Source organism: Chlorocebus sabaeus, chromosome 16, assembly GCF_047675955.1.
Source record: "Chlorocebus sabaeus isolate Y175 chromosome 16, mChlSab1.0.hap1, whole genome shotgun sequence".
Classification (NCBI taxonomy): domain Eukaryota; kingdom Metazoa; phylum Chordata; class Mammalia; order Primates; family Cercopithecidae; genus Chlorocebus; species Chlorocebus sabaeus.
The window spans coordinates 820,482-848,411 of record NC_132919.1 but is presented as its reverse complement, the minus strand read 5'-3'; the positions used below and the strand labels follow the sequence as shown (position 1 = coordinate 848,411).

Genomic DNA, 27,930 nt, shown 5'->3' with positions numbered 1-27,930 from the left:
CCTGGGCGACAGAGCGAGACTCCATCTCAAAAAAAAAAAAGTAGTATATATAAAGCAGTTTTTATGGTGCTTGCCACAAAGGGCTCCACCAATGATAAATGGCGTTATATTAATTGCTCTGTTGATACGTTTCTTTGAAGTTGTTCTTTTCTGTAGTCATTTTTGTCTTTTGATCCAGTAATTTATTTACTCACCTGTAACAGATTCTGGTTCTCTCGTGGAGGACCGTGCAGTAGTGACTGGCTGCCTTTGTGATCCAGGCTTGTGCCTGGGAGCTGCATTAGTCTGTTCTCCCACTGTTTATAAGGACATAACGAGACTGGGTATTTATTTATTTATTTGAGACGGAGTCTTGGTCTGTCACCCAGACTGGAGTGCAGTGGTGCGATCTTGGCTCACTGCAACCTCCGCCTCCCGGGTTCAAGTGATTCTCCTACCTCAGCCTCCCAAGTAGCTAGGATTACAGGTCCCTGCCACCATACCCAGCTAATTTTGTTATTTTTAGTTGAGATGGGGTTTCACCATGTTGGCCAAGCTGGTCTTGAACTCCTGACCTCATGATCCACCCACCTCAGCCTCCCAAAGTACTGGGATTACGAGCGTGAGCTACCGCACCCGGCCGAGACTGGGTAATTTATAAAGGAAAGAGGTTTAACTGACTCACAGTTCCACATGGCTGGGGAGGCCTCAGGAAACTTATAATCATGGGGGAATGGGAAGCAAACATGTCCTTCTTCGCATGGTGGCAGGAAGGAGGAGGATGAGTAGAAGGGGGACAAGCCCCTTATAAAACCATCAGGCCTTGTGAGAACTCACTATCATGAGAAGAGCACGAGGGTTCCTGCTCCCATGATTCCATGACTACCCACCAGGTCCCTCCCACTACACGTGGGATCATGGGGACTAGAATTCAAGATGAGATTTGAGTGGGGACACAGCCAAACCATATCTGGAGTGGACGGCTCAAATGCTGGGAAAAGAACATGACTCTGTCTTGAGCAGTGGGTGTTGGAGAAGAGAAGGAAGCTGAGACACGTTCATCCTCAGTAGACCCTGTGTATTTCCCCCACTCCCTCACTCACTGACCTACGTAGTTAATGAACCGTTCCTCCTTCCCCCCAGGGAAATGGTTTAAATTAAGGCGTAAACATTTTTCCTTAATAAACTATGGGAGGATGTATTTTTTCATAGGTCTGAGAAGGCCGTTTCCTACCAACCCATTGATATTATCATTATTTATATGCACAAAGCTTCTACAACTTCATTTCCCCAGACTTTGTAGCTAAGGAGGTCTCAAGTCAGCAGATGCTAAAAGAAGCTTCCAGTAAGAGGCTGATATTCACATTGTATATTCTCAAAGGTAATAGTCTGTCTGTGACTAGCAAAATATAAGTACAGAAAGAGACTTTTTTTTTTTTTTTTTGAGACGGAGTCTCGCTCTGTCACCCAGGCTGGAGTGCAGTGGTGTGATCTTGGCTCACTGCAACCTCCACCTCCCGGGTTCACGCCATTCTCCTGCCTAAACCTCCCAAGTAGCTGGGACTACAGGCACCTGCCACCATGCCCAGCTAATTTTTTGTATTTTTTAGTAGAGACGGGGTTTCACTGTGTTAGCCAGGATGGTCTCGATCTCCTGACCTTGTGATCCGCCTGCCTCAGCCTCCCCGAGTGCTAGGATTACAGGCATGAGACACTGTGCCCGGCCTTTTTTTTTTTTTTTTTTTGAGACGGAGTATCTCTCTGTTGCTCAGGCTGGAGTACAGTGGTGCGGTCTTGGCTCACTGCAACCTCCACCTCCTGGGTTCAAGCAATTTTCCTATCTCAGCCTACCAGGTAACTGGGATTACAGGCACCCCCCGCCACACCTGGCTAATTTTTGTATTTTTAGTAGAGATGGGGTTTCATCATGTTGACCAGGCTGGTCTCGAACTCCTGACCTCATGTGATCCACCGTCCTCGGCCTCCCAAAGTGCTGGGAGTCCAGGTGTGAGCCACTGCGCCCGGCTGAAAGAGACTTCTTATAAAGGATTGGCACACTTGGTTATAGAAGCCGAGAAGCCCCAAGAGCTGCAGTTGGCAAAGCTGGAGACCCAGGAGAACTGACGGTGTAAGTTCCCGCCAAGTCTGAAGGCAGAGGACGACGGGTGTCCCAGCTGGAAGACAGTCAGAGAGAATTCTCCCGTATCAGCAGGTTTTTCTATTTAGACTTCAGTGGGTTGGATGAGGCCCGCCCACACTGGGGAGAGCAGTCTGCTTTATACTCCAAGTCTGCTGATACAAATGTTGATCTCGGTTGGGTGCAGTAACCCACGCCTGTCATCCCAACACTGGGAGGCCAAGGCAGCTGGATCCCCTGAGGTCAGGAGTTCAAGACCAGCCTGGCCAACATGGTAAAAACTTGTCTCTACTAAAAATACAAAAATTAGCCAGGCGTGGTGGTGGGTGCCTGTAGTCCCAGCTACTTGGGAGGTTGAGGCAGGAGAATCTCTTGAGCCCAGGAGGCGGAGGTTGTGGTGAGCTGAGATTGCACCACTGCACTCCAGTCTGGGCAAGAGTGAAACTCCATCTCAAAAAAAAAAAAGTTGATTTCACCCAGAAACATAGTCACAGACACACTCAGGATCATCTTTAATCAAATATCAGGGTACCCTCTAGCTCCCTCACGTTGGCACGGAAGATTAAGCATCACAGGCTGGCGTTCCCTCAAACATACTCTCTCTCCTCTTTGAATGATGTTTCTCTCTCTCTCTCTCTGTCTCCCCAACTCTCCCTCTCCCTCTGTCCTTCTCCCTCTCCCTCTTCTTCTCCCTCTCCTTGTCTTTGATTGACATGTTCCTCCTTCTCTCTCTGTCTTTGATGTGTTTCTGTCTCTCTCTTTCCTTGTCTTTGAATGATGTATTTCTTTCTCTCGTCTTTGATGTGTTCCTCTCTCTCTCTCCTTGTCTTTGATGTCTCCCTCTCTCTATCCCCCCCATTGTCTTTGATGTCTCCCTCTCTCTCCCCCCCTTGTCTTTGATGTCTGCCTCTCTCTCTCCCCCCCATTGCCTTTGATGTCTGTCTCTCTCTCTCCCTCTCTCTCCCCCCCCTTTGTCTTTGATGTCTCTCTCTCTCTCTCCCCCACCCCCTCCCTCCCCCCACCTTTGATTCACGTGTTCAGCTTCCCAGCCACTAAGCATTTGGCAGCTTGGCAGAAAGGTCGGGACTCAGTGCGGGAACTCTCCATCATCCCTGGTTCTTCCATTTATGGCTTCAGGTCCTTCTTCCTCATCCTGTTTCAGAACCACAGTCCTCAACTTTTTCATTTTTTATTTTTATTTTTGCCACAGCACACATGGTGTCTGAAATTCCACGCATAACATACTTCTCTGGGCTTGTCCAAATGTTGATAATTCCTCCCCCAATCCCTCACCCCCAAGCTTCCTAGGAAATAAAGCAAATAGTGCTACAGATGCTTTGTGATATGTGGTTCATAAAAGCATTTTACAAGCTTGGGAGCCACTAGTAAGTGTTCATCATAACAGCATAGCTGGATCAGGGCTGGATAAAACATGTCATTCCCAATTAGCTAGTGTGACATCAACATTTTCCATTCAGGGAAACTTATCAAAAGCAAATGCAGCCGGGTGCGGTGGCTCACCCCTGTACCCAGCACTTTGGGAGGCCGAGGCAGGCGTATCACGAAGTCAGGAGTTCGAGACCAGCCTGGCCAACATGGTGAAACCCCATCTCTACTAAAAATACAAAAATTAGCCAGGTGTGGTGGCTCACGCCTATAGTCCCAGCACTTTGGGAGGCCGAGGCGGGCAGATCATGAGGTCAGGAGATCGAGACCATCCTGGCGAACACGGTGAAACCCTGTCTCTACTAAAAATACAAAAATCAGCTGGGCGTGATGGCGGGCGCCTGTAGTCCCAGCTACTCGGGAGGCTGAGGCAGGAGAATGGTGTGAACCCAGGAGGCGGAGCTTGCAGTGAGCCGAGATCGCGCCACTGTACTCCAGCCTGGGCAACAGAGCGAGACTCCATCTCAAAAAATAATAATAATAAAAATAAATAAATAAAAGCATATAGCACCAGAAGTGTGAGAGATTCCAAATCATTTGCTCAGAAAGAAAGACTGGGTGGGGTGTATAAGATTCTTTTTTTTTGTTTTTTCCAGAGTCTCACTCTGTTGCCCAGGCTTGAATGCAGTAGCACAATCTGGGCTCACTGGAACCTCTGCCTTCCAGGCTCAAGCAGTCCTCCCACCTTAGCCTCTCACGTAGCTGGGACTACAGGCACGTGTCCCCACACCTGGCTAATTAATTGTTGTTTTTTTTTAATTTTTATTTTTTTGTAAAGACAGGGTCTCGGTACATTGTCCAGGCTGGTCTCGAACTCCTGGACTCAAGCAATCCTCCCTCCTTGGCTGTGCTAGGATTACAGGCCTGAGCCACTGAACTCAGCCAGGATTTTTCATTCAACCTGGCCCTTCCCATCCTGTGATGTTCCCTTAGGCCTCCTCACTCTGATCACGTAATAACGGTGAGACGATTCAGGCTCATGAATCTTCCACGTCACACGGTACATTCAAGGTGCTTTCCCCATTAGTAACACACACAGAACCAGAATCTTGCTGGATTAACTTTCCCTGTGCTTCTCTAATCCACCACCTCCGTGCCTGGGTTGGAGAACTGGAATCAGAAAGTGACTGGGGGCCAAATGGAGACTGGAATAATTCCAGGAGCAGCTTAGTGTGGGCTTTCTTGGCGCTGTTGACGTTCTGAGCCAGGTGCTTCTTTGCTGTGGGAGCAGCTGTCCTGTGCATGGTAGAATGTGAACAGCATCCTGGCTTCTATTTACTACTGTCAGTAACACTCCGCTCCCCAGTGTGACAGCCAAGGGCATCCCCAGGCATTGCTAAATGGCCCCTGGGAAGCACAACCACTCCCTAGTTGAAAACTACTGGCTGAAGGCAAAAGCAAGCCCCCGGCACCATCCCTTCCTTCCTAACCACGAGAGCTCCGCAAGCCACCTTTCCCTCTGGGCAGCAGGTCGGCGGGTCTTTTTTTTTTTTTTTTTTTTTTTGAGACGGAGTCTCGCTCTGTCGCCCAGGCTGGAGTGCAGTGACGCGATCTTGGCTCACTGCAACCTCCACCTCCTGGGTTCACGCCATTCTCCTGCCTCAGCCTCCCGAGTAGCTGGGACTACAGGCGCCCGCCACCTCGCCCGGCTAATTTTTTTGTATTTTTAGTAGAGACGGGGTTTCACTGTGTTAGCCGGGATGGTCTCGATCTCCTGACCTCATGATCCGCCTGCCTCGGCCTCCCAAAGTGCTGGGATTACAGGCGTGAGCCACCGCGCCCGGCCAGGTCAGTGGTTCTTAACTGAGATCAGAGGCGAAGAACTGGTTCCCAGAGAGGCCTGGAGGAGAACTGGCAGGACGTAGCCATTAACTGTCCATGGAACAGGAAAGAGTAGAGGACGTGAAAAAGAGCGTCAAGATTTTAAGACTGACCACATCCCCCTCCCTCTTCACTCACTTCTCCGGGGAACTTACTGAGCTGGGCTCTGTAATGAGGAGTCTTTCCCTGGTGGGGAGGGCTCCCTAAGTGATTTCATCGAAAGCTACACATGCCAACGAGTCTTACAGTGTCTTTCTCAAGTATTAAGTCTAAATGCTGCAGAAGTAATACTTAAAGTATGTGGATGTGAACAGGGACGCAGGAGCTTTTGCCAAAATGGTCCCGTTTGCAGCTCAGGAACCTTAAAGACCTTCCTTCTTCCACCTTGGAATCTGTGTAGGTTCCTGCCCCTGTTGGTCGGAGCAGAGATGTGTCAGGCAGCCCCCTGGAACCTAAAGTCGCTTGCCTGAGCGCCTGGATCAGAGAGCATGAGCTGGGGCCTGGTGAGTCAGAAGCTGGATCACTCTCGGGTTGGTGTCAGCAGCCTGTTCTGGACCGCCCTCTTAAGCCGTTCTGGCCTTTGATGTAACCCGGGGTGTGTAAGGCTGCCTGCCCTTTACAGAGAAACAGATCTGTGCTGGGAAGTAACAAACAGGAGGCAGGATATGAGATGACAGAGAAGGAACTGTCTGGTCGATGGGGTTCACCCAGGTCTAGAGGTTCGTCTGTGTGGAGGGTGGGACTTAATAAAGGCAGGAGGCTCGGGCGGAATCCTCCCCAGCCACCGCCTGGCGTCTGCAGTGATAGAAATCCTGGGAGACCTTCCACCTCGGGGCCCTGGGAAGCTCCAGCACTCGGCCTCCGTGTTTTCCTACCTTTCTCTGGCTGCAGTGATTTCCGAGGTTTCCTTTTTTGTGCATCTGGACATTTTCCTTTCTCTGCTCATTTCCTTGTCGTACAGACACAGGCGGGATGGCGGGTCCGGCCCGGGATCAGTGCTGGCACTGGGGTGATCATGATGTAGAGAAGGTAGTTTCTGCGCCTGGGGACAGCGAAGGCGTTAAGTCCGCGGGTGAGAGCCGAGGAGGAGCTCCCTCACCCTGCTGACTGGATGAGAGTTCAAGGGAGATACAGTCAGGGAGTTTCCCAGTGATTCTCATCAAGTCTCATCAAGGAGCCGGCGTCAGATAAACATTGCTGGGAAGGACGGATCGGATAGAGGGAATCCCACGTGTGAAGGCCGGAGGAGAGGTGAATTCCGGGGAAGGACGGATCGGATAGAGGGAATCCCACGTGCGAAGGCTGGAGGAGAGGTGAATTCCGGGGAATGGTTTCCAGGGAAGCAGCCTCAAGAATGGAGGGAGGGAGATGACTCTGGAGCTCTTGCCGGTGTCCAGCCAGGAGATGACGCATGGGACGCCGCACAAGCTCTGCCAGAGCACAACACACGTCCCCACTGTGTCCCCAGAAGAGGTCGTACTCCTGTCACTCTGAAGGTCATTAATAACAAGGCAAATCAACCACACAGGACCCCCACTTACATCTGAACAGCTTGTGTACGTGCTTTGCAAGGTAATTGCCTGCTAAGTCATTTGTTTAGACTATTTTTTTGAGACGGAGTCTCACTCTGTGGGCTCACTGTAGCCTCCACCTCCTGGCTTCAAGCAATTCTTGTGCCTCAGCCTCCCGAGTAGCTGCGATTACAGGCTCCCACCACCACACCTGGCTCATTTTTGTATTTTTTAGTAGAGATGGGGTCTTGCCATGTTGGCCAGGCTGGTCTCAAACTCCTGACCTCAGGTGTCCACCTGCCTTGGCCCCCAAAAGTGCTGGGATTACAGGTGTGAGCCACCGCGCCTGGCCTGTTTAGACTTTTCAATCCTCCACGTGTTCAACTATTTTACTCTTATTAACCACAAGTTTGGGATTCTTCAGAGGGCCAAACTACTGTTCTCCCAGGCTTTGAGAAAAATCTTTTCGTGTCATTTAGCTACAGTTTTGCTGAACTTCTCCTTCAACAACAGGCAAGCATGTTTTGGTAGCTGGGGAAGCCCTACTCAGAGCATGACCTTAAGGGACTAGCAAGAATTCCCTGGAGAACCCCGAGAACGTGCTGACCACGCTGGCATCAGTTTTCTTTCCTGGGAACTGTTTCCACTCACACATTCTGACTCCAGCCTGAGGCTGGCACCGGCGGAGGGTTTGCAGTATTTGAATATTGGCCTTGCCCTGACCCACACTCAAATCATTTGTTTCACTAAGAGTATGTATTTTCAGATCGCAAACCAGATTAGTTCACATCTAGCAGTTTAACTGCTGATTCAGTTAAAAAGTCTTTGCTCGATAGGGTCTGGCTGAAATTGAACAATGTCAGAGGCTGCCAGGACTTTTTCTTTCATTGTAAAACCAGAATTCCGTGCACGGACTTAAAACAGTTACGTGGCACTGAAGGATATGACTGAGGGACAACTCAGCTGTAATCTGTCTTAAGTTTCATTTATCTATTGAGACAGGGTCTCTGTCACCCACTGCGTACTCCGTCTCCTGGGTACAAGGGTTCTCCTGCCTCAGCCTCCCGAGTACCTGGGACTACAGACGCCCACCACCAACTTTTGTATTTTTTGTAGAGATGGCGTTTCACCATGTTGCCTAGGCTGATCTTGAACTCCTGAGTGTAGGTGATCGTCCTGCCTCGGTCTCTCAAAGTGCTGGGATTATAGGCGTGAGCCACTGTGCACAGCTTTAAGTTTCTTATATACATCCCTCTGAAATATCCTCTATGCATTTATACACGTATGTGATCGGTATTGTCTGTCCTATTTACAAAAGAAACCTTTGATTTAAAAAAAACATCTAATATCTTGCCAGTCTTTTCCTATCGGCATAGGCTGACCTGCTTTAATTGTTGCAGTAACAGCATTGTATTCTACTGTATAGAGGGTAATTTACTTGCCCACTGCCCAATAAATGGATATTTCACTCCCTTCTTTTGCTGTTGCAAATAATAATACTATGATAAACATTGTTGCACATACATCTTTTTTTTTTTTTTTTTTTTGAGCTAGAGTCTTGCTCTGTCGCCCAGGCTGGAGTACAGTGGCACGATCTCGGCTCACTGCAAGCTCCGCCTCACGGGTTCAAGCGAGTCTCCTGCCTCAGCCTCCCGAGTAGCTGGGATTACAGGCATGTGCCACCACGCCTGGCCAATTTCGTAGTATTAGTAGAGATGGGGGTTTCTCCATGTTGGTCAGGCTGGTCTCGAACTCCTGACCTCGTGATCTGCCCACCTTGGCCTCCCTAAGTGTTGGGATTCCAGGCGTGAGCCACTACACCCAGCAACATTGCTGCACATCTGTCTTTGCACACTTCACACATGCATATCTGTGAATTGGAATTGCTAAGCCAAAGAATAACAGACATTATTAACTTCTGTAGACATTGCCAAGGTCCTTCTTGTAGGGGAGAGAGCGTCATTGCTTTATAGAAAATGTGTAACTCAGCCAGGCATGGTGACTCATGCCTGTAATCCCAGCACTTTTGGGAGGCTGAGGCGGGCAGATCACCTGAGGTGAGGAGTTCGAGATCAGCCTGACCAACATGGAGAAATTCCGTCTCTACTAAAAATACAAAATTAGCTGGGAGTGGTGATGCATGCCTGTAATCCCAGCTACTCAGGAGGCTGAGGCAGGAGAATCGCTTGAATCGCCTGAAGGCGGAGGTTGCAGTGAGCCAAGATCATGCCATTGCACTCCAGCCTGGGTGACAGAGGGAGACTCTGTCTTTAAAAAAAAAAAAAAAAAAAAAAAAAGGAAAAAGTGTAACTCCAGCTTTTGACAGCCAGCCTGAAATACCAGTAGTTTCCCTTGCCCAGAAAACATTGCTGTCTAATACAGAGGATATCAGCCAATGCATTTCCACTGAGGAAGTACAGGGAGAGGGATGATATCGAGCAAGAAAGATGACTTCCGGGAGCTGTGCTTTTCTCCTCTATTCAATCAATGTGGAGGAGATGATCTGTTTAGGCCCATCTCCTAATTTTACATAAAACCAGGCGTGGTTCTAGTTTCGAGATCCAGGAGCCCAACCTCCAGGACAGCTTAAGCAGGCGGTCAATTCCAGAATGCACCCTTTAGTTTCTGGATTCTTTATCTTTTCATCCATGTCGAATGAGAGGGAAGGATTCGGGGCATCCAGCCCTTCCCTGGGCAGCAGACTGACGGAACACCACCCAGATCGCCTCCGTTTTCAGGAGATTTGAAGCAGCTTCCTTAACTTTACCATCCTCTGCCCCTTTAATGCCGAACACATGCCTTAGAGGTCTGTTAATTAGAGGAGCCTCAGGGCCAGCGAAGGGGTCATGATGGTTTCTGTTACAATCAGGTTGGAAAGGATCTCAGGGTGGAAGTCTGGTCAGAAGCCTTCTGAGATGTTAGACCAGAGAATTATCTAGGGAGGGAAGAATGCAGGGCAGTTCCTGCAAAGCCTCACACTCATGTTGTCTCACCGACGTTTATGGGGAGAAACAGCCTGTCAGGGGCAGAGCCCACTTTGTTCCTGGATTCTGTTTCTTTCCGTACAGTCCGTCCTCCTGACCTGATACCATTAGGGCTGGTGTCTCCTCCCGGGGGACACGGACGCCCCCCATGCGTTGGCAAATCTAAGAGTCAACACTTGGAAGCGCGCGGTTTTGACTCCCCGAGAAGGAGATGGATTCAGACTTACTTTCCCCACTCCCCGCTTTTCATCGTGGGGAATTCCAGACCCACAGAAAAGTGGAGGCCAAGCAGCATGAACGGCCATCCTGTGCCCTTCACCGGAGCCGAGCGACCGGAACGGGAACCGAGCGTCGGTCAACATGTCCGTTCACCGGAACTGAGCAACCGGAACCGAGCAACGGTCAACATGTCTGTTCACCAGAACCCAGCGACGGGAACCGGAACCGAGCGACGGTCAACATGTCCGTTCACCGGAACTGAGCAACCGGAACCGAGCGACGGTCAACATGTCTGTTCACCGGAACCCAGCGACGGGAACCGGAACCGAGCAACGGTCAACATGTCTGTTCACCGGAACCCAGCGACGGGAACCGGAACCGAGCGACGGTCAACATGTCCGTTCACTGGAACTGAGCAACCGGAACCGAGCAACGGGAACCGGAACCGAGCAACGGTCAACATGTCTGTTCACCGGAACCCAGCGACGGTAACCGCGTCCCTTCACCGGAACCGAGGAACCGGAACCGCGTCCCTTCACCGGAACCGAGGAACCGGAACCGAGCGAGGGTAAACATGTCCGTTCACCAGAACCGAGCGACAGTAACCGCGTCCCCTTCACGGGAACCGAGCAACCAGAACCGGAACCAAGCAATGGTGGACGCGTCCCTTCACCGGAACCGAGCAACCGGAACGGGAACCGAGCGACGGGAACCGGAACCGAGCAACGGTCAACATGTCTGTTCACCGGAACCCAGCAACGGTAACCGCGTCCCTTCACCGGAACCGAGCAACCGGAACCGGAACCAAGCAATGGTGGACGCGTCCCTTCACCGGAACCGAGCGACGGTCAACATGTCCGTTCACTGGAACTGAGCAACGGTAACCGGAACCGAGCAATGGTCAACATGTCCGTTCACCGGAACCGAGCAACAGTGGATGCGTCCCTTCCCCGGAACCGAGCGACGGTAACCACGCTGCCTCCCTGGGTTCCCAGGCATCGCCGCGGCTGACTGGGGAACACACGGTACGAGCCTGACGTGACCTCTACCTCTGTGTAAACAGCGGGTGTAGTTTTTCCCTGAAGGACCGTTGACCCTTGATTGACATGGGTTTGAACTGCACGGGTCCGCTTCTATGTGGGCGTTTTTCAACTAAATGTGAATCAAAAATACCGTGTCAGCCAGGTGCAGAGGCTCACGCCTGTAATCCCAGCACTTTGGGAGGCTGAGGCAGGAGGATTGCGTCAGCCCCGGAGTTTAAGACCTGCGTGGGCAACATAGAGAGACCCCCATCTTAGAAATAATATTGAAAATTAGCTGGGCATGGAGGCGTGCCCCTGTGGTCCCAGCTACTCGGGAGACTGAGTCGGGAGGATCGCTGGAGCCAGGGAGGTCAAGGTGGCAGTGAGATGTGATTGTACCACTGCTCCCCAGCCTGGGGGACAGAGCAAGACCTTGTCTCAAAACAAAACATGGCCGAGCACAGTGCTGGAATCCTAGCACTTTTGGAGGCCGAGGCAGGCGGATCACGAGGTCAGGAGATCGAGACCACCCTGGCTCATACGGTGAAACCCCGTCTCTACTAAAAATACAAAAAATTGTCTGGGCGTGGCAGCAGGTGCCTGTAGTCCCAGCTACTCTGGAGGCTGAGGCAGGAGAATCGCTTGAATCCGGGAGGCGGAGCTTGCAGTGAGCCGAGATTGCACCACTGCTCTCCAGCCCTGGCGACAGAGCGAGACTCTGTCTCAAAAAAAAAACAAAGCAAAACAGAACAGTATTCGTAGGATGTGAAACCTAGGTATGCAGAGGCTGGTTTTTCCTACACTCAGGTTCTGCAGGGCTGACTGTGGGACTTCAGTACATGCAGATTTTGGAATACGTGTGGGTCCCGGAACCAATCCCCCGAGTATACATGGGGTAACTGTATTTGAAAATAGATTATATTTATCATGATATTTCATTCCTAAACCTTCATTATCTCCTAAAAACAAGGGTGTTCCCTTCATAGCAACAATACTCTTATCATACCCAAGAAATGTAGCATTGATACGTGAGGAGCATAGGTCCATTGTCTTGCAGAATTTTCCAGAGTCTGAATTTGTCAAATGGCTCCCTGGTGATTAGATCCAGGCCAAACATTTCTGGCAGGAATGCTGCGGAGCTCTATTGCATCTCAGCAGGAGCCACGTAATAGTTCCGTCCTGTTGTTGATGATGCTGAGGTTAAGCATTGGGTCGAGCTGATGTCTGCCAGATCACTCGACTTTGTACAGGTATTTTCTCCTTTGTAACTAACGAGCAGTAAGTGCGTGAGACTTTAGGACCGTAGGAATGTTCTCTTCCCAGTAACTTGTCACCCAGTGGCTTCATGTCCGCTGATAGGTGATGATTCTTTCATGAATCTGATTTTTTTGTGTTTTTTTTTTTGAGATGGTGTTTTTCTCTGTTGCCCAGGCTGGAGTACAGTGGTGCGTTCTTGGCCCACTGCAACCTCCGCCTCCTGGGTTCAAGTGATTCCCCTGCCTCAGCCTCCCGAGTAGCTGGGATTACAGGCGCCCGGCACCACGCCCGGCTAATTTTGTATTTTTAGTAGAGACGGGGTTTCTCCATGTTGATCCGCCCGTCTCAGCCTCCCAAAGTGCTGGGATTACAGGCGTGAGCCACCGCTCCCGGCTGTTTTATTTGTTAAGAGACAGGGTCTCACCCCATCACCCAAACTGGATTGCAGTGGCACAATCATAGCTCACTGTAGCCTCTAACTCCTGGATTCAAGCGATCCTCCTTCCTCAGCCTCCTGAGTAGCTGGGACTACAGGCATGTGCCACCACACCCAGCTAAGTTTTATTTTTATTTTTGTGTTTTTGAGATGGAGTCTTACTATATTGCTGAAGCTGATCCTGAATTCCTGGTCTCAAGGGAGCCTCCCACCCCGGCCTCCCAAAGCACTGGGATTACAGGTGTGAGCTACCACCGTGCCTGGCCTCCTGAATCTGTTTTTACACTGATTATTGCAGAATCCTGGGCTTTAAATTGTCACTTCTTCTACATTTATTACCTCACATTCCTTTACGAAGAGCCCCTCACTACATGAGCACCGTGGCTCACGTCTGTAATCCCAGCACTTTGGGAAGCTGGTGGATCGCTTGAGCTCAGGAGTTCAAGACCAGTCTGGGAAACATGGTGAAACCCCGTCTCCACCAAAACTACAAAAAACTAGCCAAACATGGTGGTTCACGCCTGTAATCCCAGCTACTCGGGAGACTGAGGTGAGAGAACTGCTTGGGCCCAGGAGGCAGAGGTTGCAGTGAGCTGAGATTGTGCCACTGCACTCCAGCCTGGGCGACAGAGCAAGACTCTATCTCAATTTAAAACAAACAGACATAAAAGAGCCTCTCATGTTCTCCCACTCCATTTTTTAGTATTATTTCAGACTCATGGATTTAAAAAAAAATTCTATAACTGTAGCTTATTAATTTCACTGTTTTTTACTGTATCCCAAATTTGGTAAGTGGGAGTCTTTTCAAGATGGTTCTTGAGTCTTTCAACATGTTCCCAGCATCCTGTAAGCATTTGCTTGCTTTTCTGGCACTCAGTGAGACGTTCAGGCTCAGCTTGGCCTCTCCCTCCCCTAGTCTTGGAATCAGCTCTTCCTCTGAGAAACCCTCCTTCCCTTTGGTGGAGGGATGGTCCTTAGACACCCATATCTGGGCATGAAGTACGTTCCCTGCTGGGCCTCTCACTGCTAAAGAGCAAAGAACGGTCAGGCACAGTGGCTCACGCCTGTAATCCCAGCACTTTGGGAGGCTGAGGCGGGCGGATCACCTGAGTTCAGGAGTTCAAGACCAGCCTGGCCAACATGGCGAAACCCCGTCTCTACTAAAAATACAAAAATTAGCTGGACGTGGTGACACTTGTTTGTAACCCCAGCTACTCAGGAGGCCAAGCCACACAAATCACTTGAACCCAGGAGGCGGAGGTTGCAGTGAGCCAAGATGGTGCCACTGCATTCCAGCCTAGGCGACAGAGTGAAACTGTGTCTCAAGAAAACAAAAACAAAACAAAACAAAAAACTGAGAAATTTAAATGTGTTTTAAAATCTTGAGTTGATACTGATATGTTGCACTCAGAGGCAGCCACCCAGGGCCCTTCCTTATTTCCCCAGTCTGTGTCTGTGCTCCTCTCGTCCCACCGTGATTGATAACTGGTTTACAGATTTGCAGCCTCCATAATCATGGCCAGCAGTCATCCTAACGAGTCAGGTTCAAACTTTCTTTTCAGTTCTTTTTGTCCTTAGACCACATCCAAGTAAGGAGTAATAGTCAGAGAGCTAGATCCAAAGGCCACTGGAATTATTTGCTTTTTCTCTAGGTAGCTAATAATTATTATTAGAGTTAGGGTCACATGTTTGTGTCCCTTTTAAACTTTAGGATTTGCTGTTTGCTCCTACTTTATACTTGATTTTATTCTTTTAGTAAGTAAATGTTTACGAGGTTCAAAAGTCAAAAATATATAGGCCGGGTGCAGTGGCTCACGCCTGTAATCCCAGTACTTTGGGAGGCCAAAGTGGGCGGATCACCTGAGGTCAGGAGTTTGAGACCAGCCTGGCCAAGATGGCGAAACCCTGTCTTTATGAAAAATACAAAAATTAGCTGGGCGTGGTGGCGTACGCCTGTAATCCCAGCTACTCAGAAGGTTGAGGCAGGAGAATTGCTTGAACCTTGGTGGCAGAGGTTGCAGTGAGCTGAGATCAGGCCACTGCACTCCAGCCTGGGCAACAGAGCAAGACTCTGTCTTAAAGAATAATAGTAATAAAATTTTTTTAAAACTTAAAACCCTACAAAATAATATACAAAGAGAAGGCTCACTTTCATTGTCAGAAGTGAGTGTTTTCCTTAGTTTCTGACTCACCCTTTCTAACTTCCTTATGCAAAAGTGATCCACATCTCTGTCTTGGGCCCTTCTCTTGATGCTTACACAGGAAGGGTCTGAGGTTCTGGTTGTCAGGATCAGCTGTGACCAGAGGAAACATGTTAGAACAGATTGAAGTCCTGCTTGTCCTTCACTCCGTTAATTTGCTCAGTTTTGTCTGTTGTTTAGTCATCTGTGAAAAGGCAAAGTACCCCATGGAGGATAGGGAAGGGGTGTCTGGAACGACCTGAGAGCCAGGCCTTTCAGAGAGGAGGAAAGGGAAGGGGTGTTTGCAACAAACGACCTGAGGGCCAGGCCTTTCAGAGAGGAGGAAGCAGCCTGAGTTAGGTTTGGATGGGCCATTGAATGGCGTTTGACGGGAGTGGAGCTAATGAGTGGAGCTGATGGTGGTGTCCCCGAGCAGATCTGGGATCCGTGCAAGGGATCATGACGGAGGAGATGAGTTGGTTCTCTGGCAGGCCCGCCCGTCCGTGCAGCTGCTGTTTTGTATTTGAGTAGTTTGCGTTTCCCTTTCCATTTCATACAAGATTATCTAGTCTTAATCCCCTTCCTCCTGCATAAGGGTTGCTGGAAACCAATTTTTTTTTTCTTTTGAATAAACATCTTGGGGAAGTTAACTTTTCACATTTGTTGTTGTTGTTCTTTACTTGACATTAAGAAGCTTTTATAAGCAATTAAAACTAGGAGAAAACCCAAACCAAAAATTTCCCTAAACTCCGGATGACCTCAGTCGGAACCTCTCCAGCGTTTCTGGTCGTAACTCCTTCGGTGAATTTAGAGAGAGACTCTTTATTCCACTTCCAAATGACCGCTTTGAACTCTTGGTCAACATGGATAAACACATCTCCGGGGGTCCGTGAAATATGGTTGTGGGCTCCGACCGAGGAGGCCTCATTTTCAAACCATAGCTGGACGGGAAACTAGATGTGAAAGTATTTCCTGGAATAACTTGCTCCGTTTCTTGAGTGGCAAGTTTTTTTGGTAAAGATACTCTCCCAGACACTGGAGGTGCCATGGCCTTTGAACCAGATCCTTCCAATAGTAAATCATTTTGTCAGTTCCCCCTTGGTGGATGGAATCCATTCTTATCAGGCCAGAGAGCCTTCAAAGTAGAGTCAAGAAACCCAGAAAATTGGCCTCTGCTTGCCCTTGGCTAGCTGTGGGATAGAAAGAGAAGCCTGGGGTTTTCACCATAGGGCTGTTTTCTATAACTCAGCCATTCAGTATCACCTTTGTGGTTCTTTCATGTCAGAATACCAGCTATACTACCATTCACTTACATTTTTCTTTAGATATACTCATTATAAAAATTCAGATTTAGGCTAGACGTGGTGGCTTATGCCTGTAATCCCAGCACTTTGGGAGGCTGAGGTGGGAGGATCACCTGAGGTCAGCAGTTCGAGATCAGCCTGGCAACATGGAGAAACCCCGTCTCTACTAAAAATAGGAAATTAGCTGGGCATGGTGGCGGGCACCTGTAATCCTAGCTACTCAGGAGACGGAGGCAGGAGTCTCACTTGAACCTGGGAGGCGGAGGTTGCGGTGAGCCGAGATTGCGCCACTGCCCTCCAGCCTGGGCGACAGAGGGAGACTCTTGTCTCAAAGAAGAAAAAAAAAAAAAAGAAAAGAAAAAAAGACAAGTACTTAGCAAGACCAGTGGAACCCTACTTTATCCACAGACTCCCGTTCTGAAGCATGCCCTGCAGTGACTTAAGACTCATCTCCTAGCAGAAGACATGCAGCGGGAGTCCCAGAGGTAAAGACCTCAGGAGGCAGGTTTTCCTGTGGAGTTTGTTCTGTGTTTGCAGAGGCTTTGACTTTAGAATGTCCGTCTCCTTACTCAGGGTTTTAGGCTTTTTCTGTCCTCAGCCATGATGCGGAAGAATTTTGGCAAATGCAAGGAGAGATTGGACCCTTTCTTTTTTGAGGTGGAGTCTCACTTTGTTACCCAGGCTGGAGTGCAATGGCGCGACCTCGGCTCACTGCAACCTCCGCCTCCCGGGTTCAAGCGATTCTCCTGCCTCAGCCTCCCGAGTAGCTGGGATTATAGGAGCCGTCATCACGCCCGGCTAATTTTTGTATTTTTAGTAGAGACGGGGGTTTCACCATGTTGGCCAGGATGGTCTCGATCTCTTGACCTCGTGGTCTGCCTCCCTAGGCCTCCCAAAGTGCTGGGATTACAGGTGTGAGCCACTGCGCCCGGCCTAGATTGAACCCTCTTATCTTCATCTCCCACAGGGGCCGGCTGTGGACTTGCCCGTCTCATACGACAGGAATCATTTCTGCTGGTTTTGATTGAGTTCTCTGGCACACTGGACAGGGTTTGTTGTAACACACACATTCCTCCTGCCAAGGTACACAGAGTCTTTAGACTCAGAGGCTTGTTTTATGACTTTTTCCCCTAAACTTAATTTATTCTACATATCCCATGGCAGAGCTAAACATGTGTGGGTATTTGGCTGCCAGAACCGGTGGATCAGATGGGGCCTTGCCTGTCCTTGCTGGAGAATGGGAGGACTGCTTCCTTCTGGGGCGTATTTTCAGAGAGAGTTCTGCGAATTTCAAACAAAACTTTTCAACAAACCTATTCATGAATAGAACGTAAGAGATAAATCTGGGGGAAATTTTACCCACATTTTGATCCTGGGGAGCAGTCAAGTTTTTACTAGCCGCAAGGAAGATATCTTGGACTGGGTGGAAAATGTTTACTTCTTTCTGCTTGTAACCCTGAGCGAAGCTGTCCTGGAACCCCTTAGGGCTCTGTCAGACCCGGGGGGTTCAAAGGCCACCTTGCTGCTGCTTCTTTGTTAGTCTATGAAAATTATTTATGTATTTGAGATCATGTCTTGCTCTGTTACTCAAGCTGGAATGCAGTGGCATGATCAGAGCTCACTGCAGCCTCAAAAACTCCTGGGCTCAGGTGATCCTCCCATCTCAGCCTCTCAGTTATCTGGGACCACTGGTTTGCTCCACCACACCAAGCTAATGTTTTCCTTTTTGTAGAGATGGGGTCTTGCTATGTTGCCCAGGCTGGTCTCAAACTCTTGTGCTCAGTTGGCCCTCCCACCTTGGCCTCCCAAAGCACTTGTGGTTACAGGTGTGACAGGTGTGACAGGTGTGGTCATAGGTGTGATCAGTGTGAGCCTCTGCACCCAGCTTCCATATGCAAAATTTTAAACTCTTTCTGAGACAGAGTCTCGCTCTGTCTCCCAGGCTGGAGTACGGTGGTACAGTCTTGGCTCACTGCAACCTCCGCCTCCTGGGTTCAAGCAATTCTCCTGCCTGAGCCTCCCAAGTAGCTGGGATTACAGGCATGAGCCACCACACCTGGCTAATTTTTGTATTTTTAGTAGAGATGGGGTTTCACCATGTTGACCAGAATAGTGTCGAACTCCTGACCTCAGGTGATCTGTCCTCCTTGGCCTCCCAAAGTGGTGGGATTACAGGCGTGAGCCACCGCGCCCGGCTGCAAATTTCTTTTTTGGAACGGAGTCTCGCTCTGTCACCCAGGCAGGAGTGCAGTGGTGCGATCTCCCGAGTAACTGGGACTACAGGCGCCCGCCGCCACGCTTGGCTAATTTTTTTTGTATCTTTTAGTAGAGACAGGGTTTCTCCGTGTTAGCCAGGATGGTCTGTGATCTCCTGACCTCGTGATCCACCCGCCTCGGCCTCCCAAAGTGCTAGGATTATAGGCGTGAGCTGCCGCACCCGGCCTAAATTTTAAACTGTTAAAACTCCACTCAAGTGAGCAGGTGGGATCATTTTAAATCCGTCTAACTAAAAAATATTATAGTGGCAGGATCTTTCCTCCGAAGTACCTGCTTTCAAGTGTCCAAAAAACCTGAGAGAGAAGAACCAGTACAGTGGGAAGGGAGAATCAGAAACAGCTATTCCAGATTCATTCATTTAATCCACAGATATTTTTACTGCAAGCCTACTTTGTGCCATGCATGATGCCAGAAGCAGGGTGAGCTAAGTATCTCCCTGGCCTCATGAAGCTCTGGAGTCCTGTGGGGGGGGCACATCTGATTCAACAAGTCACACAAATATAGAATGGAAATGGGCCGGGCGCTGGGGCCCACACCTGTCACCCCAGTACTTTGGAAGGCTGAGGCAGGCGGATCACGAAGTCAGGAGTTCAAGACCATTCTGGCCAACATTGTGAAACCCCGTGTCTGCTAAAATTACAAAAATTAGCTGGGTGTGGTGGCGGGCGCCTGTAGTCCCAGCTACTCAGGAGGCTGAGGCAGGAGAATCACTTGAACCCGGGAGGCGGAGGTTGCAGTGAGCCGAGATCGTGCCACTGCACCCCAGCCTGGCCTACAGAGCAAGACTCCGTCTTGGAAAAAAAAAAATTAAAAAATATGTAATAGAAATAGTGAGAAGTACTGTAAAGGAAGAGTACTAGGGCTTGGACATGTAACAGAGCACCTGGTCTGAACTTGGGAGGGAGGTAGTGGGCAGAGAAGGCTCCCGAAGAGCTGGTGTTTGACCTGGTATCTGCAGGGCGAGGAAGAATTAGCCAGGGCGAGGGACACACAGGAAAGACAGAGGGACACCACATGGGAAAGAGACTTCAGTGGGCCTGAGTTACCTGGGAGCTTTCTCTTTTTTCCTTTTCTTTTTTTTTTTAGACAGAGTCTCACTCTGTCACCCAGGCTGGAGTGCAGTGGCGCGATCTCGGCTCACTGTAAGCTCCGCCTCCCGGGTTCAAGTGATTCTCCTACCTCAGCCTCCCGAGTAGCTGGGATTACAGGTGTGCGCCACCACGCCCGGCTAATTTGTGTATTTTTAGTAGAGATGGAGTTTTGCCATGTTGGCCAGGCCGGTCTCAAACTCCTGACCTCAGGTGATCCACGGACTCCCAAAGTGCTGGGATTACAGGCGTGAGCCACCCGCGCCTGGCTGGGAACTTTCTTAACATTTATATTTTTAGCCCGGCGTGGTAGCGGGCTTCTGTAGTCCCAGCTACTCAGGAGGCTGAGGCAGGAGAATCGCTGGTACCCGGGAGACGGAGCTTGCAGTGAGCTGAGATGGCGTCACTGCACCCCAGCCTGGGTGACAGAGCGAAACTCCGTCTCAAAAAAAAAAAAAAAAAAAAAAAAGAAAAAATTTCCACTTTAAGTCTCACCCCCTGGGAGTCAGATCCAGTGGGTCAGAGGTGGGGCCTGGAAATCTGCATGACTCCCTGAGACTCTGCGGCATCCTGGGCAAACGGGCGTCCTGGGGAAATGCTGCATTAAACACTTCTGATGAAGCTCTTTCCTCCTAGTTTGCAACGTGTGCTAGAGGGAATTCCAGGCCTCCTTTGTTAGGCTTGGCATACGCATAACCCCAACCGTGCAGGGAGACCTGGACCCACTCAGAGAGCAGACAGGGGTCCTGCCTCCCTCCTCCACCCACCCAACCCTGCTTTCTGCTTGACATCTGCTTCCAGCAGCCCCGTATCCAAATCCGACACCAACTCGGAGCTCTGGGAGCTGGAAAGGAAAGGAAGTGTTGGGGTTTCTTTTTTCCCCTCCCCTGAGATTTTCTAGACGTCAGTATGGACATTCAGAGGCAAGTCTGTCTACATAATCTGTCCTGACTTTTTCTGGAGGTAGAAAGGAGAGAGAAAACAGGGTTGAGTTTGGGGAGCAAGACACCAGCTGTGGGCACGAGGGGTCCCAGGGAGCCTGTGGCCCACGTCCTGGTCAGTGGGGGGTTTGATGAAGTTCCCTGCTGGAGACGCCCCTGACTGTGGCTGAGACTGAGGCTGAGGCTAAGGCAGGTTCTCGTTGATGGGACTTGTGAGGAGGTGTCATCGGGATGCCCCCAGATGGCAGAAGAGCTGGGACTAAGCCAGCAGGGATTGCTGCTTGGCCAAGAGCCTTCTAGAGGCTGTGGGGCCTTGGCCAGCATTCAGGGACAAGCCAGGGCCACAGGATTCCTGATCCCTTTTCTCGCCGCTGCCTCCGTTGGCACAGGACCTAAGGGCTTAGGGTGGCAGGGCCGTTCCTGAGACTGGCGCCCCTAATTGAGCTACAGCGTTTTCCAACTTTTTCCACTCTCCATTTCAAGTCTCTGGTTAGATCAGGAGAAAGTCTGGCTGTGGCGCCATCTTTAAACCACTGGCAAACCTGCTAATCTCCCTCCATAGAGAAAGCCGACCTCAGCTTTCCGCAGGCAGCGTGAGTCAGATCACGTGTAATCGTGGCTTGTTCTTTGTTCTTTTCATTTTGACACTTAGCCTCTATTTATGGTGAGTGGTACTGGTTCTCCACTTACAATAGCAATATAAAGTTTCCTTTCAAAATAGATTTTTTTTTTTAAAGGAGTCTACTCAAAGCAAAATAAGTGAATAAGCGTCTGAGTGAGGAGGGCACACGTTGTAAATGATACATGTGGACGCCGGAGCTTGGAAACTGGGTGCTGGGAGCAGCCATCTGGGTTTCACATCTGGCTTCATCTTCATAGCAAGCCCATGAGGCAAGCACAAGGATTTCTCCCAGTGTACAGCGGAAGTAGCTTCTCGGAGAGGTGAAGGGACATTCCCAGCCTGGCTGACTTTGCCACCCTGCTCTTTCCACCTGCCCTTTCTTGTGACCGGGGGACACAGTGACCTCAGATTCATTCTGTAGCCCCTCAGCCCCTCCGCATCCCCCCCACCCCCATGCTGTCTAAGCATCTTCTCTCCCTTCTGCAGCCCAGGGCTGCCCCAGGAGCAGGCAGGCTTGTGCTGCTCTTTGTCCTGGCGTCTTCATTTCAACCGGGGAACTTTGGGTGGAGCCGTAGCCAAGTGAAAAGTGGAGCTCAGGCTTGCTGGGCCTTGGCCTCCCACCGCATGCCCCGGCGTTTGGACACAGACCTTCCTCTGGGTGGGCTGGAGACCAGGTTGGAATTTGTTGATGTTTAGCAGTTCGGTTCTGCTGAAAGTTGACAGGATTATTGTGCTCTATAAATCGGTCAGCCTGTCCCAGGAAGCCATGCTCCTGATGGAGAAGCCGTTTGTGTGTGGTTTCTGTTCCGAAGGCCTCAGCAGTTTTAAGTTTCCTAAGCAAGTGATTTTTGTGGCATCGTCCGGGTCTGACTCACTGGGATGTTTCTGTTCTGGAGGAGAAAGTCAAGTCTCGTTGCAGCCTCAGGAACTCCACCCTCTGCCCGTCTTGGTTCTGTGGCACCAGCGGTGTCTGCAACCAGCACACGGGAAGGTGCCCACACACCTGGCCGGGGAGTGCCTGCCAACGGCCCTCACTGAACTGCCTTTGAAAACTAAAGTTGGGGGACGTACTGTGCCTGCTTATGAATATCACATGTGTGATTCTGTGTCGGGAGTGTGCTCTAAGGGACGTGTGGCCGTTCATCTTGTCTGCAGAGGAGACCTCCCGCCTTCGTCCCTCCTGACTTAGCTCCCGGGTCCCCCCCACAAAGCCCGCTGGAGACAGCCAGTTCGCACAGCCTTCCTGGAGGAAGAGCCCTACTTTGGGAACTCACAAAATGGCATTTCTTGGCAAGTTTGTGAGTTTGCTCATGGCCACTTCCTTGGACCCACAGGTCGGAGCCGTGGACTGACTTTTCTGGTGTCCACACACATGTGAGACCTTTCTGTATCTTAGGCTCCCACTTAAGAAATGGGCTGCTGGCTGCAGGGAGCAAGAGGTCCGGGAAACTCATTTGCTCCCTTGTCTGAAGCCGTCATCTTGCTCCTTCCTCTGCGTATCTTGTGGGAACAGGAGCAGGTGTCTCCTCCCTGGGCCCCGGGGCTCCTGGGGGAAGATAGAAGAATGATCCGTGAGAAAGGGATTTGAAAGGGCTGAGCGCGTCTGTCGGGTGATTCTGCTTTTCTTTTTCTGGCATCCTAAGCAGTGAGGATTTAGTGATGTGCTCAGACTCTCCACACACACAGACCTACATACCTGTATTAGGAGTTGTTTACGAGGAGCAGAAATGGACTCCAGCTGCCTTACGTGGTTTGGGTTGGACTCTCCAAACACAGTTGTTCATTGCAGGGGCGTCCGGATGCAGGACGGCACCCAGTTGGGCTGTGGGGGACCAGCCGGGTTCAGGAGCAGGTTGCTCTTGGGCTCCTGGGGGCTCTGCAGCTTCTCTTGTTCGCTCCTGTCTGACTCTGGCATCTTTCCTGCCCCTCGTCTGTCCTCCTGCGTATCGGCTCCATTTCTGTCTGCTGTCCCTGGCCCAGCAAGGCGACCCCTGCCTGCCCTTGATGTGAGTTTATGGTTCTCACCTCCATTGTCAACTCTTCAGCACTCCTCTACCTTCCCTGCATCCTGCCACGTTTAGGAAATGATGATTGCTTGTCTGTGGAGATAAAGGGACGAGGCAGCTGGCCGCCAGAGGACAAGGACGTGGAAGGAGGGAGGAGGGAGTCCAGCGGCCCCTGAGGCTGAGAGGGTCAGTGCGGTGCCCTCCTGGAGCCTGCTCATAGCACACTGGTTGGGAGGCTCCCATCTTTTTTTTTTTTTTTTTTTTGAGACGGAGTCTCACTCTGTCCCCCAGGCTGGAGTGCAGTGGTGTGATCCCAGCTCGCTGCATCCTCTGCCTCCCAGGTTCAAGGGATTCTCCTGCCTCAGCCTCCTGAGTAGCTGGGTTTACAGGTGCCCACCACCACGCCCAGCTAATTTTTGTATTTTTAGTAGAGATGGGATTTCACCATGTTGGCCAGGCTGGTCTCGAACTCCTGACCTCAGGTGACCCACCTGTCTCAGCCTCCCAAAGTGCTGGATTACTGCGCCCAGCTGGGAAGCTCCGATCTTAGTAAATCCATCTTTATGTCCAGTTTCTGAATTCCCAGGAGAGAGCGTGATTGGTGTTAGATCAAGGGTGTACACCCACCCCGATTACCTGTGGCCCAAGGCAGAAGCCTGTGGAACAAAGGGTGTGGGCGGGCCGGGGACTGCCATCCCAGGGGAGGGTCTGGAGAGGAAGCCGGAGGCTGTTACATACCCAGACAGGCTCCTTTCCTTTCTCAAAGGCGAAGACCTTTGTCTTGATCTGACCCCACACTGTCTGGCACAAATACCTGGTAGGTTTGAGATGCTCAGTACATGTTTATTGATGAAAAATGACCAGGCACATGAGTGGTACAGAGCCGACATCCTGCTGAAACCTGGCATTTGGCCTATCCAGAAAACCTCCGTCATCTCCACCACCCCCGGCCATCGTCCTCAGACCACGCTTCAGCCTCTCTGTCTGATGCGTCTAACATCTAGGGCCGTTCCTGCCGCTGTCCACTTTCTTATTAGCTTCTGAAGCCTCAAACAGAGAAAGTAACCAGGGAGGCGAGCTGCCTGCGTTTTTCTCAGTAGGAGGCATTTGGAACCCGTCGTGTGGTGGCTCCTTTGAGTTCGCTGTTTGGAAGTAAAACAACACACACGAATACTGCATTGTAAAAATGGCTTTCCGGCCAGAGCCTTGGACTTTTGTGTTTTGATGGAAACACCCATCTAAATTTCCTGGTTTTTTTTTTTCTGAATGGCCAGGCATTACAAGTGCCACTGTTTTTAAATCCTGCTTGTGTTGAGCCGCAGCAGTACCTTTTATTGGCAAGAAATCAGCCAGGCACAGTGGCTCACGCCCGTAATGCCAACACTTTGGGAGGCTGAGGTGGGCGGATCACCTGAGGTCAGGAGTTCGAGACCAGCCTGGCCAACATGGTGAAACCCTGTCTCTACTAAAAATACAAAAAAATTAGCCAGGCATGGTGATGGGTGCCTATGATCCCAGATACTCAGGAGGCTGAGGTAGGAGAACTGCTTGAAGCCAGGAGGCAGAGGTTGCAGTGAGTGGAGATCGTGCCATTGCAATCCAGCCTGGGCAACACAGCAGGATTCCATCCCAAAAAAAAAAAAAAAAAGAAAAGAAAATCAACGTTCAGTAACTGGAAATGAATTGTCAGGGGTTGACGTCCTCCTGAGGGTGACAGGGACCACAGAGAAACTCTGCTTAATTAATAGTGTTTCATCTTTGATCCTTCACTCACTGGTTTTGTAACAACTTTATGTAGCAGAAAGAGAGATGGGAATTGACAGTGGTCTGGAAGAGGAGGGGAAGGTGATACTTTGTTCTGTATTTACTCCTATATTTATTTCTATATTGGGCTTGTAGCTGTTTTTTCTTATTCTACATGAATCACTTGGATGCATAAATTCAAAGACATATGTCTGTGGGTTTCACACATCTGTCTTGAATTTCATCTTTTCCACCCTGTCTTCTACTTTCCAAACAATTTACCTCCCCCTCTCTCTCTCCCTGCTGTTACTTATTTCCCTGGGCAGCGGAACCCTTTCATTTCAGGAGCTGGTGGAGGGAATGAACGCGAGCCACAGTCTGTTTCTGTGTAAAGGCATCTTGGTACCCGGTGGTCACAGTTTCCTAGCGTCGGACACGATTCCTTTTGCTGTGGACGCGCCTGGTTTGCGGCAGTGGGGTTGAGGCTGTTTGCCGAGCTGCGGACGTGCCTGGCTTGCTGGATTCCCGGTGAGGTGATGTTACGGCTGTGGACCAGTCCGGGCTAATTTAGAGAGAGCCTTCACGCGCCAGGCTCCTGCAGAACCGTCCCTTCTGACTGTTTCCTTTGATCTCTGTTTCCAGGCTGGGAGTTGTTCACATCATTGTAAATGTTTCCTTTCCTCTCCTTGTCGTTTGGCCGGGCTCAGTGGGGACTTCCTGAAGCAGGAACGTGGTCAACAAGGGGTTTATAACTGGGCACTCAGAAAGTTCTGCCAAGAAACAGAGGTTTCCATGCAGCCAAGAAGGGAAAAAGAAAGCTGTGGTGAAATAACAATCAAATAGGAAATTGAGAAGGGAGCTGTGCCGAGTGCTAATGGCTCTGCGGGGGGACAGGTACGGACGGTGCCGAAATGATAAACATCTCCATGGTTCTCACCAACCACACTTCCTGCTCTTCTGTTCATTGTGCAGCGCGGACGTGGAAAAGCTCACCCTGCTGACTTATGATTTATAACAGCGTTTGGGGTGGTAGGTGCTACGCGCGCTACGCAGTCACATTCCTCATCTACCAGAAGCCACGGAAAGTTTCGAGACGAGTTGCCTGTGTGGGATCTGATGAGGTTTCTCTTCAAATAATCGGATCAATCTTTTATTCTTTAATTCACAGTACCTCCTCCCCCCACCCCCCATTTTTCTCCTTTTCCCTTCTCATCTTTGTTAAACACCCAGGCACGCCACAGTACCAGGCGCTGTTAATACCAGCTCACATTCCTCTCCTTATTTTAAAAAAAGACTAACTTTCTGGCTCATTACAGACACCCCTTCCCCTTTCCCTTCACTTTCTTTTATGTGCTCACCCTATCTAAAAAGAGTCAGATGTTTAGCCAACTGGGATTAGTTTATATTATACAACCCGACGCTGGCCAATAAAACAAGGACACAGAGGCAGGACTTGCGTCAACAATAAAGGCTCTCGTGCCCCTTTGTTCAGGTGTTCAGGTGTGCTCTCATGGTGACTGGCCAAGGAGGCACCCCTCTGTGCAAAAATACAATTGCTTTGCTAAAAATCCTTTGTTCGTGTGTTCAATTTCCTTATTTTTTATTTTTATTGTTTTGAGACAGAGTCTCTCTCTGTCGCCAGGCAGAGGGGCGATCTTGGCTCACTGCAACCTCTGCCTCCCGCGTTCAGCAGTTCCCTACCTCAGCCTCCCAAGTAGCTGGGATTATAGGTGCCCGCCACCACACCCGGCTATTTTTAGTAATTTTAGTAGAGACGAAGTTTCACTGTCTTGGCCAGGCTGGTCTTGAACTCTTGACCTTGTGATCCATCTGCCTCGGCCTCCCAAAGTGCTGGGATTACAGGCATCACTGTGCCCGGCAATTTCCTTGAAATTTTGAGCGTTATTTCTAACACCTAATTTTTAAAACTATATTTATTTATTTTTGAGATGCAGTCTCGCTCTGTCGCCCAGGCTGGAGTGCAGTGGTGTGATCTCGGCTCACTGCAACCTCTGCCTCCCAGCTTCAAGCGATTCTCCCACCTCCAAGCGATTCTCCTGCTTCAGCCTCCCAAGTAGCTGGGACTACAGGCATGCGCCACCACACCCGGCTAATTTTTGTATTTTTAGTAGAGATGGGGTTTTGCCGTGTTGGCCAGGCTGGTCTCGAACTCCTGACCTCAGGTGATCTGCCCTCCTCGGCCTCCCAAAGTGCTGGGATGACGGGTGTGAGACGCCACACCCAGCCTATTTTCCTGGTTTCTTTTCTGCTGAGGAGCCATGACGAATGTGTGAAAGTGGAATATCGGCCTGCCTGTGGCTCATGCTGCGTCTCCAGGTCACATGTGAGGAGCTGGTAGCACACGTCGGCATCCAGCTGATTGGCCTGAGTGCTGAGTGTCATCAGCATCCCCGGTTACTGAGTATCTGCCGCGTGTGAGGCCCTGAAGGTACAGCGTGGCCTAAGATGGAGGCCCTGCAGGGCCTAGTCTGATGAGGGAGAGGTGAGATGGTGTTTGGATGCTGAGTCCCTAAGGATGATGACGGTGGGATTCTAGAAGGGGGGAATTCTCTCTCAGATGTTGAGTCCGTAAGGATGACGGTGGGATTCTAGAACGGTGGAATTCTCTCTCAGATGTTGAGTCTGTAAGGATAATGATGGTGGGATTCTAGAAGGGTGGAATTCTGTCTCAGATGTTGAGTCCGTAAGGATGACGGTAGGATTCTAGAACGGTGGGATTCTCTCTCTCTCTCTCAATTTGGTGGATCACCTCCCGTGTTCCCACAGTTTATGGAATCGACCTTTCTCACTGGAGCTTCTCACTGTAGCAGCTGGTCCTAGGAGTTCTCTCACGTGCAGTGAGTCCATCCTGGACATGTTAGTCAAGTGCTATGTTGGAAATTACTAGAAAATCAGAGCCTGGAGCTCTGGGGTCCTGGGATGAGCCCTGGTGCCCT

The 27,930-nt window shown here is 50.2% G+C and overlaps 2 protein-coding genes and 1 long non-coding RNA gene across 4 annotated transcripts in view; 2 read left to right on the top strand and 1 right to left on the bottom strand.

Moving 5' to 3' along the window:
• NXN (nucleoredoxin) overlaps nt 1-27,930 on the top strand; it is a 169,318-nt gene that overhangs the window by 100,632 nt on the left and 40,756 nt on the right. The gene's annotated exons all lie outside the window — the stretch shown is intronic.
• LOC140713575 (uncharacterized) lies at nt 4,322-6,367 on the bottom strand. Its single transcript, XR_012095673.1, has 2 exons — nt 6,259-6,367; nt 4,322-6,020 (listed from the first exon to the last, which is right to left on the bottom strand). It is a non-coding gene; the product is annotated as an uncharacterized lncRNA (long non-coding RNA).
• Nucleotides 6,964-26,248, top strand: LOC140713574 (uncharacterized). Its single transcript, XM_073023851.1, has 2 exons — nt 6,964-25,501; nt 25,616-26,248. Exon 1 carries the CDS (start codon nt 9,896-9,898, stop codon nt 10,667-10,669), a length of 774 nt encoding a protein of 257 aa, XP_072879952.1. The 5' UTR covers nt 6,964-9,895; the 3' UTR covers nt 10,670-25,501; nt 25,616-26,248.